We start from the raw sequence: 15,324 nt of genomic DNA, 5'->3' as shown, positions 1-15,324 counted from the left end.
CTTTCATGAAATTTGTAATATTTCGTTGTGATTTACTCATTTGTTCTGGTGTCTTCCTGTGTCCCTCAGTGCTCTGGGGTCTCTCCGGGGCAGGGTGTTGTGGTAGGGTGTTGCGGCAGCAGCTGGCCTCTGCTCTCTGATTCTGTGCTGCCCAGCTCCTTTGCTGCTGTCTGGTCCCGGCCCTTTCAGAACATTCTGTGTTCTGAGCCGTGGTCTGGCTTGGTCCTGTCTGCAAGTGATATGGGTCCTGTGGAGCTCTTGCTGCCTGGTCTCTGCACTCGTGGTGGGACTTTTCTGCTGTAGCATCTTTGCTGGCTTTCCTGTCTGCTGTGGGGTTGTTGCTTTTAATGTCTGCCTCTGGCTATGCTGCCAGCTTTGTTTACCTGGCTGAAAGTTTCTCATCCTGGGGAAGTTTCTCCCACCTGGGTGGGGAGACCTTCTCCTGGGCAGAGCTGGCTGTGTCGGTGTTGGGCACCCTCTGATGGTGACATTTGTTGATCAGTCCTGGGAACTTTTGCTTCTCCTGTCTGTTTGTTCTGAGCGGCCAGTAGCTCCTTGCTGCTGCTTTCTGTTTGATTTTGGAAATTGCTGCTTTCCGTTTGATTTTGGAAATTCCAGCTGCTGAGGAGTTTGCAGTGCCTGGGGAGCAGGGTGGGCCACCTTTGGCTGAGTTTACCTGAATTTGTGAGCCGCTGCCCTGGGGAAAGAACCTCCTACTTGTGCGGGGAGACCTCCTGGGTGGAGCTGGCTCTCACTGTTGAGTTGCTCTTTTCAAAGATGGCTCCCTTCTTCCTTGCTTTCCCCTGGCCTGCTTTATTTCCAGTCTGCTCTGACCCAGTCTATGCTAGAGTCAAAGAAGGCGCTTCACTCTGGTGGTGGGGGACGGGCCACCTTCCAAATGCTGCTCTGTGGGTGTGAATGAGAATGTCTTTCGTGGGGTACTCATGCTTTCCCTGCAATTTCTGCCCATTGGTACTCAGCCTGCAATCTGCTTTTGTCTGGCACCGTCTGGAGGATTTCTTCCTGGTCACCACTGTGTGCTGTAGTTGTGTGGAGTGCCAGGCGCTGCAGAGGCTCTGGCATGGAGGCAGGAGCCACTCGGAGCTCAGATCTGAGTTCTCAGCTCTGCTGCCTTGAATTTTCCTTTCTGGCCAGAATCTCTATATTGTTATAACTTACTTGGGCTGTCTTTCTAGGCGTAAACGTTTCTCTGGAGTAGTAAAACTGGGTTCTCGGAGGGAGCTTAGATAGGGCTCTGCTGCTCCTCCACCATCTTCCCAAAACTCTCAAGGTCCTTATTCTTGATGACTTTCTTTTTGTTCTTCTGACTGATGTTGGAGGATGAGTGACTTTGCCATACTACTAACCAGACTCGTATAGAGACCTAGTCTGGAAAGTACCTTTTCCTTGTTTTTGTAACAGCTATTTTACACTTTTTAAAAACTTTTATACTTTCTTTATGTCCTGAAAAACCTTTGAAGTTTTGATATAAATCATATATATACCCTGAGAATGTCTAAGAGAAATAGAATTACCTTCCTATGTCTTGCCCTGCATTTACGTGCCTCCTATTATTGGATCTCATCCTCTACTTCCTCTCCTGTTATTTGTGCAACAGAGCATGACCCATTCTGTTACTTGTGTTCTAGATTTTACTCATCTTCTTTCTTCTAAGGGGCTTTTAATCTATTTATTTTGTTTTCTTGAATTTGTAACTCCTCTACTCCCTAATATTTAAACACAAGGTGATCCAATATTTAGGAATTATTCTTTGGCTACTATTTGATTTGCTATTTATTTGATTTACTTAAAAGGCAAGAATTATACTATATATTTCATTTTACATTCTTTAACCACTCCTGTTAATTTTTTCCCCCCTCATTCACTTTGCCATTATTTCTCATTTGGCTACCTATCATTTTTTTGTGTATGTGTCCCAATTCTTAGGAGTTGGGCACTGCGCCTGAGCTTTTTTGCTCAAGGCTAGTGCTTTACCATTCGACTTATACCTTCAGTTCTGATCAGAGTCTTATGAACTTTCCTACCCAGGCTGGCTTTAAACCTTGATCCTCCTGAGGGGGTAGGATTACAGCACTCGGCTTACATATAATTTTTAAAACAGTTTTATTGAGGCATAATTAACAGGCAGACTTTACATATGTTTAAGGTATATAGTTTGATATATTTTTACCTATTTTACCATATCTGTCAAAATACTAAAACATTCATCATATCCAAATGTTTTCTGTTGCCCTTCGATAATCCTCCCATTTCACTGTGTCCTTCAACCAGGTACTTATTATTTTCTTAGGTTACTATTGATTATGGATTTTTCAAACCTCTTTTATCTTTATATAAGTGGAAACATATAGTTTATGTTTCCTTTTTTTGAGAAGATTAGAGTATGAATCTGGTTTCTTTTTCTTAACACCATTGTAGTTCATATTTGCTCAAGAATCATCTCTGTTGGAGTGTGGCTAGTGGTTAATCTTTTTTTTTTTTTAAATGGTTAATCTTGATTATCTTGAATGTACTGAGAAGTAATGAGGGGAATAGTGTTAGTGGGAATGTTTCCAGAGAGGATTAACTAGTAGGGGAAGATATGGCCTCGATGTTGGCAGAACCCATGTATAGGGAAAAATGGAGTAAGTCCGAGAGCATGCGTATTTTTTTCTCTGACTGTAATGATGTGAGTAGCAGTGAGCCATTATGTCTTTGTCACCATAATGGAGAGAAACCTCTGCATCAATGAGCCAAAATAAGTAATCTTTCTTGCTTGACATTTTGTCATAGTAATGAAAAGTCTGACTAACCAATAGAATATCTGTCACTCATACTTTGTTATTTGTAGTATTCCATTGGTAGATTTTCACAAACCAGTTTGTTCATTTAACAACTGAGTTTTCAATTTTTGACTATTATAAAGTTGTTATAAATATTTGTATATAAACATTGGTATGAGCTTATGCTTCTTTGCTGACCAGTAATACAATGGTTGATGTATCTATATTAACTTTTTTTTTGAGGTTCTGAGGTTTGAACTCAGTACCTTTTTGTTCTGATTAATTTTGAGACAGAGTCTCACTTTTTTTTTTGCCCAGGCTTGGACTGAAATCCTATATATGCTTTCTGCCAGAGCTGAGATGACAGGCATATATTGCCTGTCTAGCTTCCCCCCCCCCCGCCCCCCAGTGAGATAGGGTCTTGTGGATTTTTTTTTTTTTTGCCCAGGTTGCCTGGAAAACTTAGTTTTAGCTTCCCATGTAGCTAAGATGATAGGCACAAATCACCATACCCACCTCTTCGTTGAGATGAGGTCTTATAAACTTTTTGCTGAAGCTGGCCTTTAACCACAAGCCTCTCAGGTAGCTAAGATTACAGGTGAGAGCCACCAATATATATATATATTTTTTTGGCCAGTCCTGGGGCTTGAACACTGCCCCTGGCTTCCTTTTGCTCAAGGCTAGCACTCTGTCACTTGAGCCTCAGTGCCACTTGTGGCTTTTTCTGTCTGTGTGGTGCTGAGAAATTGAACCCATGGCTTCATGCTTGCTAGGCAAGCACTCTACTGACTGCTAAGACACATTCCCAGCTCCCTGGTTTGTTTTTTTAGGAAACTGCCAAAACACCTGGCTTCTGGAATGATTCTACTGTGTTATGTTCCCTCCAGTATTTTTCTTTTTTTGGCCAGTCCTGGGCCTTGAACTCAGGGCCTGAGCATTGTCCTTGGCTTCTTTTTGCTCAAGGCTAGCACTCTGCCACTTGAGCCACAGCGCCGCTTCTGGACATTTTCCATATATGTGGTGCTGGGGAATCGAACCCAGGGCTTCATGTATACAAGGCAAGCTCTCTTGCCACTATGCCATATTCCCAGCCCCCCCCCCAGTATTAAACAAGGGGTTTACTTTCACATTACCACCAATACATGGGTATGGTTATTTCTTTCTAGCTCCTCTTTTTATTTTTATTTTTTGCCAGTCCTGGGGTTTGAACTCAGGGCCTATGTGCTATTCCTGAGCATCTCTGTGCTCAAGGCTACCTCTTGAGCCACAGCACCACTGCCAGCCTTTTCTGTGTACGTGGTACTGAGGAATCAAACCCAGGGCTTCATGCATGCTAGTCAAGCATTCTACTACCAAGCCACCTTACCCAGCCCCCTATCTCTTTTAATTTGGGTGTAGAAGTCTTATTGTGGTTTTCATTTTTTCTTTTCTTTTTGTCAGTTGTGGGGCTTGAACTCTGGGCTTGGGCACCTTGCGCTCACTCAAGGCTAGCACTTTCCACTTGAGCCACAGTGCCACTTCCTTTTTTTGGTGGTTAATTGGAAATAAGAGTCTCATGGACTTTCCTGCCCAGGCTGGCTTTGAACTGAGATCTTCAGATCCTAGACCTCCTTAGTAGCTAGGATTTCAGGCGTGAGCCACGGCGCCTGGCTCAGTTTTAATTTCTTTAATGACTAGTACTGTTGAGCGGCATTTTTATGCACTTAGTTTCCTTCAGCTTATTTTATTTTGTGACTTAAGTTTTCTAGCCATTTATTATTTTTTTCTTTTTTTGGCCAGTCCTGGGGCTTGACCACGGGGCCTGAGCATTGTTCCTGGCTCCTTTTTGCTCAAGGCTAGCACTCCACCACTTGAGCCACAGCACCACCTCTGGCTTTTTCTATATATATGTGGTGCTGAGGAATCCAACCCAGGGCTTCATGTATACGAGGCAGGCACTCTCCACTAGGCCATTTTCCCAGCCCCTAGCCATTTATTTATTCTTGTTAATGAGTTTTGAAGATCTTCATATATTAAGGATACAAGGTGTTTTTTTAAATCAAGTATTTGAAGTAGAAACTTTTTTAAATAGTCTCTTTTTTCAATATTAAAAACAGTACTTTTTAAAGATCATCAGAAGGACATAATTGGCTGTTGATTCCCAGTTCTTTTGTGGATTACATGCAATTTTTGTGTTAAGTTTATGCTTAGCCTATTTTTCCTAATGTTTTCTTTCAGATGTTTTATATTTTGGGAATTTACATTTTTAAGTCTATATTCCTGTGTATCAAGTGTATCTGGTATATGATACCTGGCTGTGCCTGGTAATTTTTGATCAGTGACTTAGCTTGTGTTATTCTAAACATTTTTGTATTTTGAAAATATTCTAGTACTTTATCCTAGAATGTAGTTAAATTACTTTGAAGCAGTTTGAGTCATTTGTCAGATGTCACCAGTTATTCTCATTCTGTGACTAAATTATTCCTTACTACTGAGCTAAAGTCCTTGTATGGACTCCTGCCAATGATGTGCTAATCATGAAATTTTCCATTTTCAGCATGGTAGCATACACTTTTCTCTGTGTGAGTACTTGGGAACATTATCTTAAATCCTGTTAGGTAGTTCTTCTAATTTGAGTGGTTTCCTCCATTTAAGTACTGATCTGTACTCCATTGTATATTTGACTAGAACCCTATGCAGAAATCTGTCTGCATCTCTCTTTGCTGGTAGTCTTCCCTTAAAATTCTAGCTTCCTTGGTTTTTCTGGAGTGTTAGCTTTGCCTTCTCCAGTTGCTTCAGAACTCTGCTATTCACTGTGTGAGTTTTCTTTTCTTATATTGCCGACAATATTCAAGACCAAAAGGTTGGGGATCATTGTTGAGTTTATCTTATTTATTTCCTGTTTTTCCATCCTGACATATGGAAATCTCATGTTACTTTCAGTTTTTAATTTATTGTATTTCCTTAAGCTCTTCTTTTTTTTTTTTTTTTGCCAGTCCTGGGCCTTGGACTTAGGGCCTGAGCACTGTCCCTGGCTTCCTTTTGCTCAAGGCTAGCACTCTGCCACTTGAGCCAAAGCGCCACTTCTGGCCATTTTCTGTATATGTGGTGCTGGGGAATCGAACCCAGGGCCTCATGTATATGAGGCAAGCACTCTTGCCACTAGGCCATATCCTCAGCCCCCCTTAAGCTCTTCTTAAATGCGTTTATTTCTTAACAGTCTTATTTAAACCTCCAAGTAGCAACTGATGTTCCTTTTTTTTTTTTTTTTTTTTTTGCCAGTCCTGGACTCAGGGCCTGAGCACTGTCCCTGGCTTCTTTCTACTCAAGGCTAGTACTCTACCTCTGGAGCCACAGCGCCACTTCAAGCCTTTTCTGTTTATGTGGTACTGAGGAATAGAATCCAGGGCCTTGTGCATGTCACACAAGCACTCTACTTTGAAGCCACATTCCCAGGCCCCTCATATTTTTACCCACACTCTTCAGTTAGTTTCTGTGGTAATATGGGGGTCTCTTGTTTTTCTTTTTTTTTTTTTCTCAAATTTTTATTATCAAACTGATGTACAGAGAGGTTACAGTATCATATGTTGGGCATTGGATACATTTCTTGTACTGTTTGTTGCCTTGTCCCTCATGCCCCCCTCCCTCCCCCCTTTCCCTCCCCCCCCAGGTGTTCAGTTCACTTACACCAAACAGTTTTGCAAGTATTGCTTTTGTAGTTATTTCTCTTTTTTTACCCTGTGTCTCTCAAATTTGGTATTCCCTTTGAATTTCCTACTTCCAATACCAGTAAACACGGTTTCCAATATACTCAGATAAGATTACAGAGATAGTGTAGGTACAACCATAGGAAAGTGATACAAGAACATCATCAATAATAGAAACCACATACACAGAGGACGTTGAAAGTAGTTACAACTGTGATATATCACTTGTTTCCATAACATGGAGTTCATTTCACTTAGCATCATCTTATGTGTTCTTAAGGGTATAGCTATTGGGCCTTGTGATGCTCTGCCATGGCTTGCCTAAACCTGTACTAATTATTCCCAATAAGGGAGGCCATAGAGTCCATGTTTCATTTGCCACTGCTTCTAAATCTACTTGGAACCTTTTCTGAGAAATACCTCTAAATATGTTCAGGATTCAGTGTTGAGCCCTTTTTTCCCTTTGTTTTGGGACAGGGGCGTGAACTTAGCCTGGGTGGTATACCTGAGCTTTTTTGCTGAAAGCTAGTACGCTACCACTTGAGCCACAGCTCCACTTTTGTTTTTTTGCTGGTTAATTGGAGATAAGAGTCTCATGGACTTTCCTGCTTGGGCTGGCTTTGAACCATGATCCTCAGATCTGAGCTTCCTGAGTAGTGAGGATTATAGATTTTAGCCACTGGTGCCTAGCTTATCCTTTTCTTAATTTCCATAATTTCCTTAGGTAGTCTTATCTGAGTTCTTTTATGGTTCATCTGAAGTAGACAGCAACCCTACTGTGGCTAAATGCCAGCTGACTATTGCCACCTGGAATTCTTACAGTACTCTTCAAAATAATGTATTTTTCATATTGAGCCTTTGCAAGCCGTTTCATGTTATTCTATCACAGTTGATGACATCCTAACCAAGCACAAGTGTAAGTTATAAAACTGAGTCATACTTTCTAATTCCTGTTAGCACCTTTGTCCAAGTTATCAATAAATCTTGTCAGTTTTATGCCTATAGTTCAATGCATATTATTCATCCATATATTTCCTCATATGTACTATTGTTGCCTTGACTACAGTTTAATCATTTCCCTCCTACTGTAATAGTTTGCTTATTTTTCTTTTTCCTTTGCCTCTCCTTTTGGTTCTTTTGATTTATACTCTAGTCTCTTCACACAATCCAGGAGTTGGATAAGATGACTAAAATTTTCAGATTACTTATCACTGATAAGTAATTTCTTCTTAGAAATAAAAAAAATAAGCAAACTCAAACAACTCCAGTCTTTGAAAATTTAATTATTGGGAAAATTAGAGAGCATCTTCCAAACTTAGCAAATTGTACAAGAGCTTCCAAATATAACTGGGACATTGGGCAGAAACTGTTTAGAAGTGAAGCTATGTTCAAACATAGACCATAGAGTAGTGTATCATTAAAAATGCCAGCAAAAATATAATTGTTGAGGGCTTGGGGTTGACCCTGAATTCTTCTGCAACAATTGTGCAGAATGGAAACAGACGCTTTCTTGAAAGTTGAATTGGTTCAGAGAAGCCAAGAAAACTAGTTTCTTTTTTGGTTGATTCTGGGGCTTGAACTTAGGGCTTGGGCATGGTCTCCAAGCCTCTTTGTGCTCAAGGGTAGTGCTCTACCACTTGAGCCACAGTTCCACTTCTGGCTTTTTCTGAGTACTTTATTGGAGGTAAGAGTCTCACAGAGTTTCCTGCCTGGGCTGGCTTTGAACTGTGATCCTTACATAACAGCCTCCTGAGTCGCCAGGATTACAGGTGTGAGCCATTGGCACCTAGCTGGACTATTTAATTTATAAAAGTCATAATTTCAGGCTGGGGATATGGCCTAGTGGCAAGAGTGCTTGCCTCGAATACATGAAGCCCTGGGTTCAATTCCCCAGAACCGCATATACAGAAAACGGCCAGAAATGGCGCTGTGGCTCAAGTGGCAGAGTGCTAGCCTTGAGCAAAAAGAAGCCAGGGACAGTGCTCAGGCCCTGAGTCCAAGGCCCAGGACTGGCAAAAAAACCAACCAAACAAAAAAAACACCAAAACACCAAAAACCAAACAAAAAACAAAAGTCATAATTTCTCTCTAATACAATTTATATATGGCAGCAAAGGAGATTGCCATTGAATCAAGAGATGTCATTGGCCTTTTCTTAACTCCCCCCCTTTGAACAAAAGTTTGTGCAAATTACTGGTCAAGGAAAATTCAGTTCATCTAATGATTGATAAACAGATACTGTAAGAAAAAAGGAGATGAGATTAGTGTGTTAGTTTAGGTATAGGCTAAGCTGGTACAACAGAGACTCCAAAATAAAATGGCTAAGATCTTCAAATTTATTTCTCTCTTAATGTAGAAGTAGTGGCTCAAGGGTAGTACAGTAGCTTTGCTTTCTTCAATAAATTGCTTCTATCTATGGGTTGAAGTCATTTTCATGATCCCATAGAAATTAAGAAAAGAGAAAGAATGTGCATCCTATTCCAAAGGCAAAACCTAGAAAATTTCCTCTTCCTGTGTCTGCTTAAAATTTTTATACATGGCCACATTTAATGTGATAGTTGTAGATTGCTCAAATAGTATATTTCTTTTCCTTTTGGGCACATGAAGAATCATATTTGCTTTGATCACTTTGAATGTGTAACTTGGTTTTGACTAGTGGGACATGAAGTGGTATTTGTGGTTTTCATGTGATAGCTATTAAGAGCTAATGTGCTATATGACACCTCTCTGTGTTTCTCATTACACTGAACAATGTGTAATTGTAGTATGAGCAAGAATTACATTTTTGTTGTGTTGAATAAATGAAGGGGATTGTAGAGTTGTTTGTTTTGGCAGTGTAATCCAGCCCAGAGGTTCCTAGGATATGAGCCCTGTAGGTCTGACACTGTGGCTTGAGTTCAAACAGTTTCCCCTCATGTTCTCATGAGTCAAAATGAGATTTTTCTAAGAAGACATGGCAGATGCTGTTATATCAGATTGAGTGCAGAAGTAGAAAGGAAAGTCTGTTTTCTATTGAGTCAGACACTAATAGAGAATTAATATAAGATAGAGTCATATTTCTTTTTACATTTTTGTTTTCATAAAAATATGTTATTTATGGGCTGGGAATATGGCCTAGTGGTAGAGTGCTTGCCTCGTATACATGAAGCCCTGGGGTTCTACTCCTCAGCACCACATATGTGGAAAAAGCCAGAAGTGGCTCTTTGGCTCAAGTGGAAGAGTGCTAGCCTTGAGCAAAAAGAAGCCAGGGACAGTGCTCAGGCCCTGAGTCCAAGCCCCAGGACTGGCAAAAAACAACAGCAACAACAACAAAAAATCCAACAAAAAATGTGTTGTTTATGTAACATGCTTCATAAAAATGTATTACTACTGCTGGGCACTGGTAGCCTATAATCCTAGCTCCTTAGAGGTTGAGGTTGAGGATTGTGGTTCAGAGTCAGCTTGGACAGGAAAGTCTATGAGACTCTGATCTCCAATTAACTGCCAGAAAACCAGAAGTGGCGCTGTGGCTTAAAGTGGTAAAATGCTAGCTAGCATTGAGGGAAAAATGTCAGGGACAGTGTCCAGACCCTGAGTTCAAGCCCCATGACCCACCGAAAAAAAAAAAAAAGAGTATTGCTATTTTAATTGAATTAATAACCATTTAAAAGTTTTCTACTTTATAATATGGTATATATGGATAAGTATATAGCCCATATATAATAGATGAAAATACTCTGTGCATAGTGTTTGAAAGAAATAGTAAAAAGTGTGATTAAAGCAAAAATAGTAGTTCTAAATAAGGGAATTTCTGACTGTGGAATTTGAAAATAAAGCCATATTATTTGAAATTAATCCTATTTAAGTCTAAAATTTTAGTATATTTTATGAAGTTTTTGGGTTGCCATGCCTTTGTCTTATTTGTAAGAACATCTTTATTACTTGTCTTCAGTTTACATTTGAAGATGAAAAACCATATAATTTGCCAGTCCTGGGCCTTCAACTCAGGGCCTGAGCACTGTCCCTGGCTTCTTTTTGCTCAAGGCTAGCACTCTGGAGCCACAGCACCACTTCTGGCCACATTCCATACATGTGGTGCTAAGGAATTGAACCTAGGGCTTCATGTATACGAGGCAAGCACTCTTGCCACTAGGCCGTCTTCCAACCCCTGAAGATAGATTTTTATTATATCCCGTGTTTTTACTTAGGATAGTTTATGTTGCAAAGATGGTAGCTTTGGGGATTTGGCAATATCCAAGAAAATTTATATTTTGAGAAAATAGTTGTAAAATGGAATGTAAACTCAAAGACTTTGAAGTATCTTGAGACCACTACAGGATGCAAATCTTTGATATTATCCAATAGTTACACAAAATGAGGAAAATGGTTAAAAATTACAAGGGACTACTATATTAGTTTTGCAACTTGTTATAAAGCTATCATTATTTCAGAACAGAAAGTTAGTGGATTATTTGGCATCAAGAAGGGAAGTAGACTAATTAGGACACTGAATGATTGCTTGGATTTGGGTAATGACAGATATATTAATAATAGATCTGGAGAAATGAATGTTTGAGATGTTCTATTAGAGTTGGAGTTTGGGTATTGGGTTGGAGCATGACGAAAAGAGTTCAGACAGATTTTTATTTTAAGTAACAAAATGTCTGTGTGAATTTGGGAAAGTTAGGACTGAAAGGAGTGGGGTATCCATGGCTTATGCCTCCAATCCTCGCTACACAGGAGGCAGAGATTTAAGAATTGTGATTCAAAGCTAGCCTGGGTAAGAAAATCTGTGAGATTCTTTATCTTTAGTTAATCACCAAAATAGTTGGAAGTGGAGCTGTGGCTCAAGTGGTAGAGTACAAAAGCTCAGGGACAGTGCCTAAGTCCTGATTTCAAGCTCCAGGTCCAGCACACACAGACATACAGACACAGGCGCATGCACAGCCAGACATACACAGCCACACACGCGCGCGTGCACCCCCCCCCCAAGTTGGAAAGGGATAGATTCATAGGAGTAGATGTGTTTATTAGGTTAAATAAGCTATCAAGTGTATGCCACAATTGAATGTAGTAGTCAAGCAGTATGTAAGTAGTAGTTATATTATTTATGGGGTTACATGGCAAAGTAGAGAGAAAGAAGAGAAGATGGACAGGGACAAAGCGGTAGGAGGTGACTTTGAAGTGTAGAACTCTAAAAGAAGTGTGATAGGAATAAAACCTGGAGAGTGTAAAGTCATTGAAGCACAAGTTGGATGGTCCTAAAATGCTAAATATGATATAGAAGTGTTCACGGGAAGCTTTTTACAGTCTCCAGATGCAGAAGGCAAACAATTGGTTCAAAAGTGAACAATATTTGAGTAAATGCAAAAAACAACTATGGACCTTTTCCCAGGTAGAGCATAGAAATGGGAGATAGCTCTAGAAGATCTACACTGTGTGCTGATAGGTATGATCCAATTGAAAGAAAGATAGATGATTAATCAGAGATAACTGAAGTAGCACATACTTTGAGAGTACAGTAGTGGGTGGTGTCAAGTGTGTAAATGGAGGGATCATTATTGAGTCTCATTTATCAACTTAAGAGAGCCTTTTAAGAATGAGAACATGGTCTGGGAATGTGGAATAGTGGTAGAGTGCTTGCCTAGCATTCATGGAGCCCCAATTTCTATTGCTCAGTACCACATATATAGAAAAAGCCAGAAGTAGCACGGTGGCTCAAGTGGTAAAGTGCTAGCCTTGAGCAAAAGAAATTCAGTGACAGTGCCCAGGTCCTGAGTTCAAGCCCAGGACTGGCAAAAAAACAAAAAAAAGAAAAAGAAAAAAAGAATGAAAACACATCATTCTACTTAGACATTTCCCCTCTCATTTGTTTATCAAAGCCAGAGCCTTACAGTTGCCTACAGAAGTTTAAATGGCTTGTTGTTTTCCTGTGCCGTTTCCCATTTCCACCCTCAACTCTGTCCTATGCCTTAGTTGTTTTCCTCCTGTTAAGTCTATTCTAATCATACCAGCCACCTCATGTTTCTGCAGTTGGTGGTTGTGATTCACTGTTAATGCAGGAATCTGCATGGCTCATTTTTTTTCACTTTCGGGACTGTCCTTCAATGAGGCCTATCTCCATGAGGTCTTCCTGGTCCAATCTGTCTAAAACTCTTCTTGTATACCTTTCTGACCCCTAACCTGATGTTTTTCCAGAACATTGACATACTATACAGTTTATCTCTTATATTAGAATGTTTTCTTTATGCAGGACAATTTTTTTCTAATTTACATCATTGTTTTAAAGGTGATATACTATAGGGTTACATTTACATATATAGGTAATAAGTACCTTTTCTGTTTTTGCCAGTCATGGGGCTTGAACTCAGGGCCTGAGCACTGTCCCTGGCTTCATTTTGCTCAAGGCTAACACTCTACCATATGAGCAGAGCGCCACTTCTTGCTTTTTCTATATATGTGGTGCTGAGGAATCAAACCTAGGGCTTCATGTATATGAGGCAAGCACTCTACCACCAGGCCATATTCTTAGCCCCAATAAGTACCCTTTTTTTTTTTTTTTTTTTTTGGCCAGTCCTGGGGCTTGGACTCAGGGCCTGAGCACTGTCCCTGGCTTCTTCCCGCTCAAGGCTAGCACTCTGCCACTTGAGCCACAGCGCCGCTTCTGGCCGTTTTTTTTCTGTATATGTGGTGCTGGGGAATCGAACCTAGGGCCTCGTGTATCCGAGGCAGGCACTCTTGCCACTAGGCTATATCCCCAGCCCCCCCTTTTTTTTTTTAACCAAAATGTCATCTGTTCCCTCATTCTGTCCCATTCCCGCCCTCCCATCTCCACCTACTACTTGCATAGTTCACTTTCATCAATGCGGGACAGAAATTTTTGTTTGCTTTTTTATTGTATGTTGTAAATACCTAGACTAAGTCTATGTCTATAAATGTTTACATAATGAATTGAGAACAGGGTGTAGCTGGAATACCAGATACATTTAAGGGATCTGATTGGAAAGATATGCATATTCTTATTTGATTTTATAACAGTTACGAAAAAAGATGAGAATGGAGTAGGATATGTGGAAGGGAATGGTGAATGTTCAGGGTGTGATATAACATTACTGGACAGGGTTGATTGTGTATTTGTGACTTTTAGTCTTGTGATTTGTGACTTTAGAAATACAATGTGTTTTGCACTCAGATCAGAAATTTAGCAGTGTAAATTTACAAAGCAGAGTAATAGTATGTGACATGTAAAAGCTTAATGTTTCTAAAAGAGTAAAAGTTTTTAAAGACTATAGTCTCTATCATATTCAGTTTGTGATTAGCAGAACCTACTCTGATACAATGTTCTTTTTAGCCTTCCTAATAATTCTAGGATTGTGGGACTCCTGGCTCAGCTAGAGAAGATCAATACTGAACCAGCAGAATCAGATACTGCCAGATATGTTACATCAAAAATTCTTCATTTGACTCAAAGCCAAGGTAAGTTTTAATTCTTCTGTTTTTGAAATGTTTCTTTTTAATTTTTTAAGTGTAGGTGCTACACGTTTAAATTTTTGGTAAGTAGATGATTTCCTGTAAAAATTGAACATTTTCAAATCTAATCAAAGTAAAATCTTTGAAAGCTAAAGAACTTTGGAGGAAGTTGACTTTGAGTGAATTTCTGTTACATCTTTTCATTGCTGTGACCACATACCTACAAGAAACAATTTAAAGAATGAAAACTTTGTTTTGGATCACAGCTTCTGAGATTTTAGTTTATGGTTGGCTGGCTCCATTGTTTCAGTGTCATGATGAGGCAGAACATCTTGGTGGCAGAATGTGAAGGAGCAATGTTGAGTCTCTACTAGATGCCAGAAACACAGCAAGAACATACATACTATATTAATGGGCTCTTTCCTTCCTCCCTTATTCCATATGGACCTTAGCTGTTTGGAGTGTGCCATCCACATCAGGGTAGATATGCACCCCCTAAATCCTCTTGCAGACATATCCAGAGGTGTATTTTACTATTCTCCTCTCAATCATGTTGTTAACAATCAAGATTCACCACTACAGAATTGTTTCTACTAAACACACCCCCACACACTCCCACATACCTACCCTCCCCACCACGAATGATTGCTACTCCTGCCCCCATTTTCAAGTAGTACCTAATTCCAGTGCTCCTTAAGGAATGTTGACAAAAAGATATTTAAGAAGCATTCAGTGTTGGATATTAGTGTTGTTTTCACTGTCAATTTCTCATTCTGTCATGTAATGTCTAGTCTTCTTGAAGGAATTATTGAATCTTTAGGACCTGGTTATACCATTTCTGAAATAAAGATAACATATCATGGGTTTGCCGTCTTATATGAGAATCATCTAAAAATAATGTTGCAGATGTTGAGTAGATACCATCTGTAATTAGGCATTGTTTATCTTATTTTATGAAGCACATGTTACCAAATTTATGTCAAAACCTTGGCAGAAGCCAGGCATGGTAGCATAAATAGAAATTAGAGAAAATAACAACATCCATTGCTATTGAAGGTACAGAGAGTAGGTTGTTGTCATAGATTGTAGGTGATGCAGTAATTGCTACAAATTTTGGAGAAAATGACCTAGTAATGTTTATTAAAATTTAAAATGCATCTGCTGTTTAGAGTTTCTACTTTCACAGCCAACTGGTGCAGGAAAGTTTATGAGACTCCTTTCTCCAATTAGTCACCAAACAGCCAGAAGTGACACTGTGGCTCAAAGTGGTAGAGTGCTAGCTGTGAGCAAAAAGAGCACAAGGACAGCGCCCAGGCTCAGAGTTCAGAAAGCCCATGACCCACAAAAACAAAACAGAACAAAGCACCAATATTAATATAAATGCTCATTCAGCCTGATTATTGTTAA

General features: G+C 39.8%; 1 protein-coding gene across 4 annotated transcripts in view; it reads left to right on the top strand.

The window, feature by feature from the left end:
• The window catches only part of Agtpbp1 (ATP/GTP binding carboxypeptidase 1), a 176,994-nt gene that overhangs the window by 21,703 nt on the left and 139,967 nt on the right, over positions 1 to 15,324 (top strand). For 3 of the 4 annotated variants that reach the window (XM_048331509.1, XM_048331495.1, XM_048331502.1), the window contains exon 3: positions 13,799 to 13,923. In XM_048331509.1, the coding sequence (XP_048187466.1) occupies positions 13,799 to 13,923 (125 nt within the window). Of the gene's footprint in view, positions 1 to 13,798; positions 13,928 to 15,324 lie in introns of those variants that run through there. The other variant, XM_048331515.1, reaches the window with a different exon arrangement.

The sequence above is a fragment of the Perognathus longimembris genome, chromosome 1, assembly GCF_023159225.1.
Source record: "Perognathus longimembris pacificus isolate PPM17 chromosome 1, ASM2315922v1, whole genome shotgun sequence".
Taxonomy (NCBI): domain Eukaryota; kingdom Metazoa; phylum Chordata; class Mammalia; order Rodentia; family Heteromyidae; genus Perognathus; species Perognathus longimembris.
The sequence above is the reverse complement of the archived record's forward strand: the minus strand, read 5'-3'. Positions and strand labels throughout refer to the sequence as shown.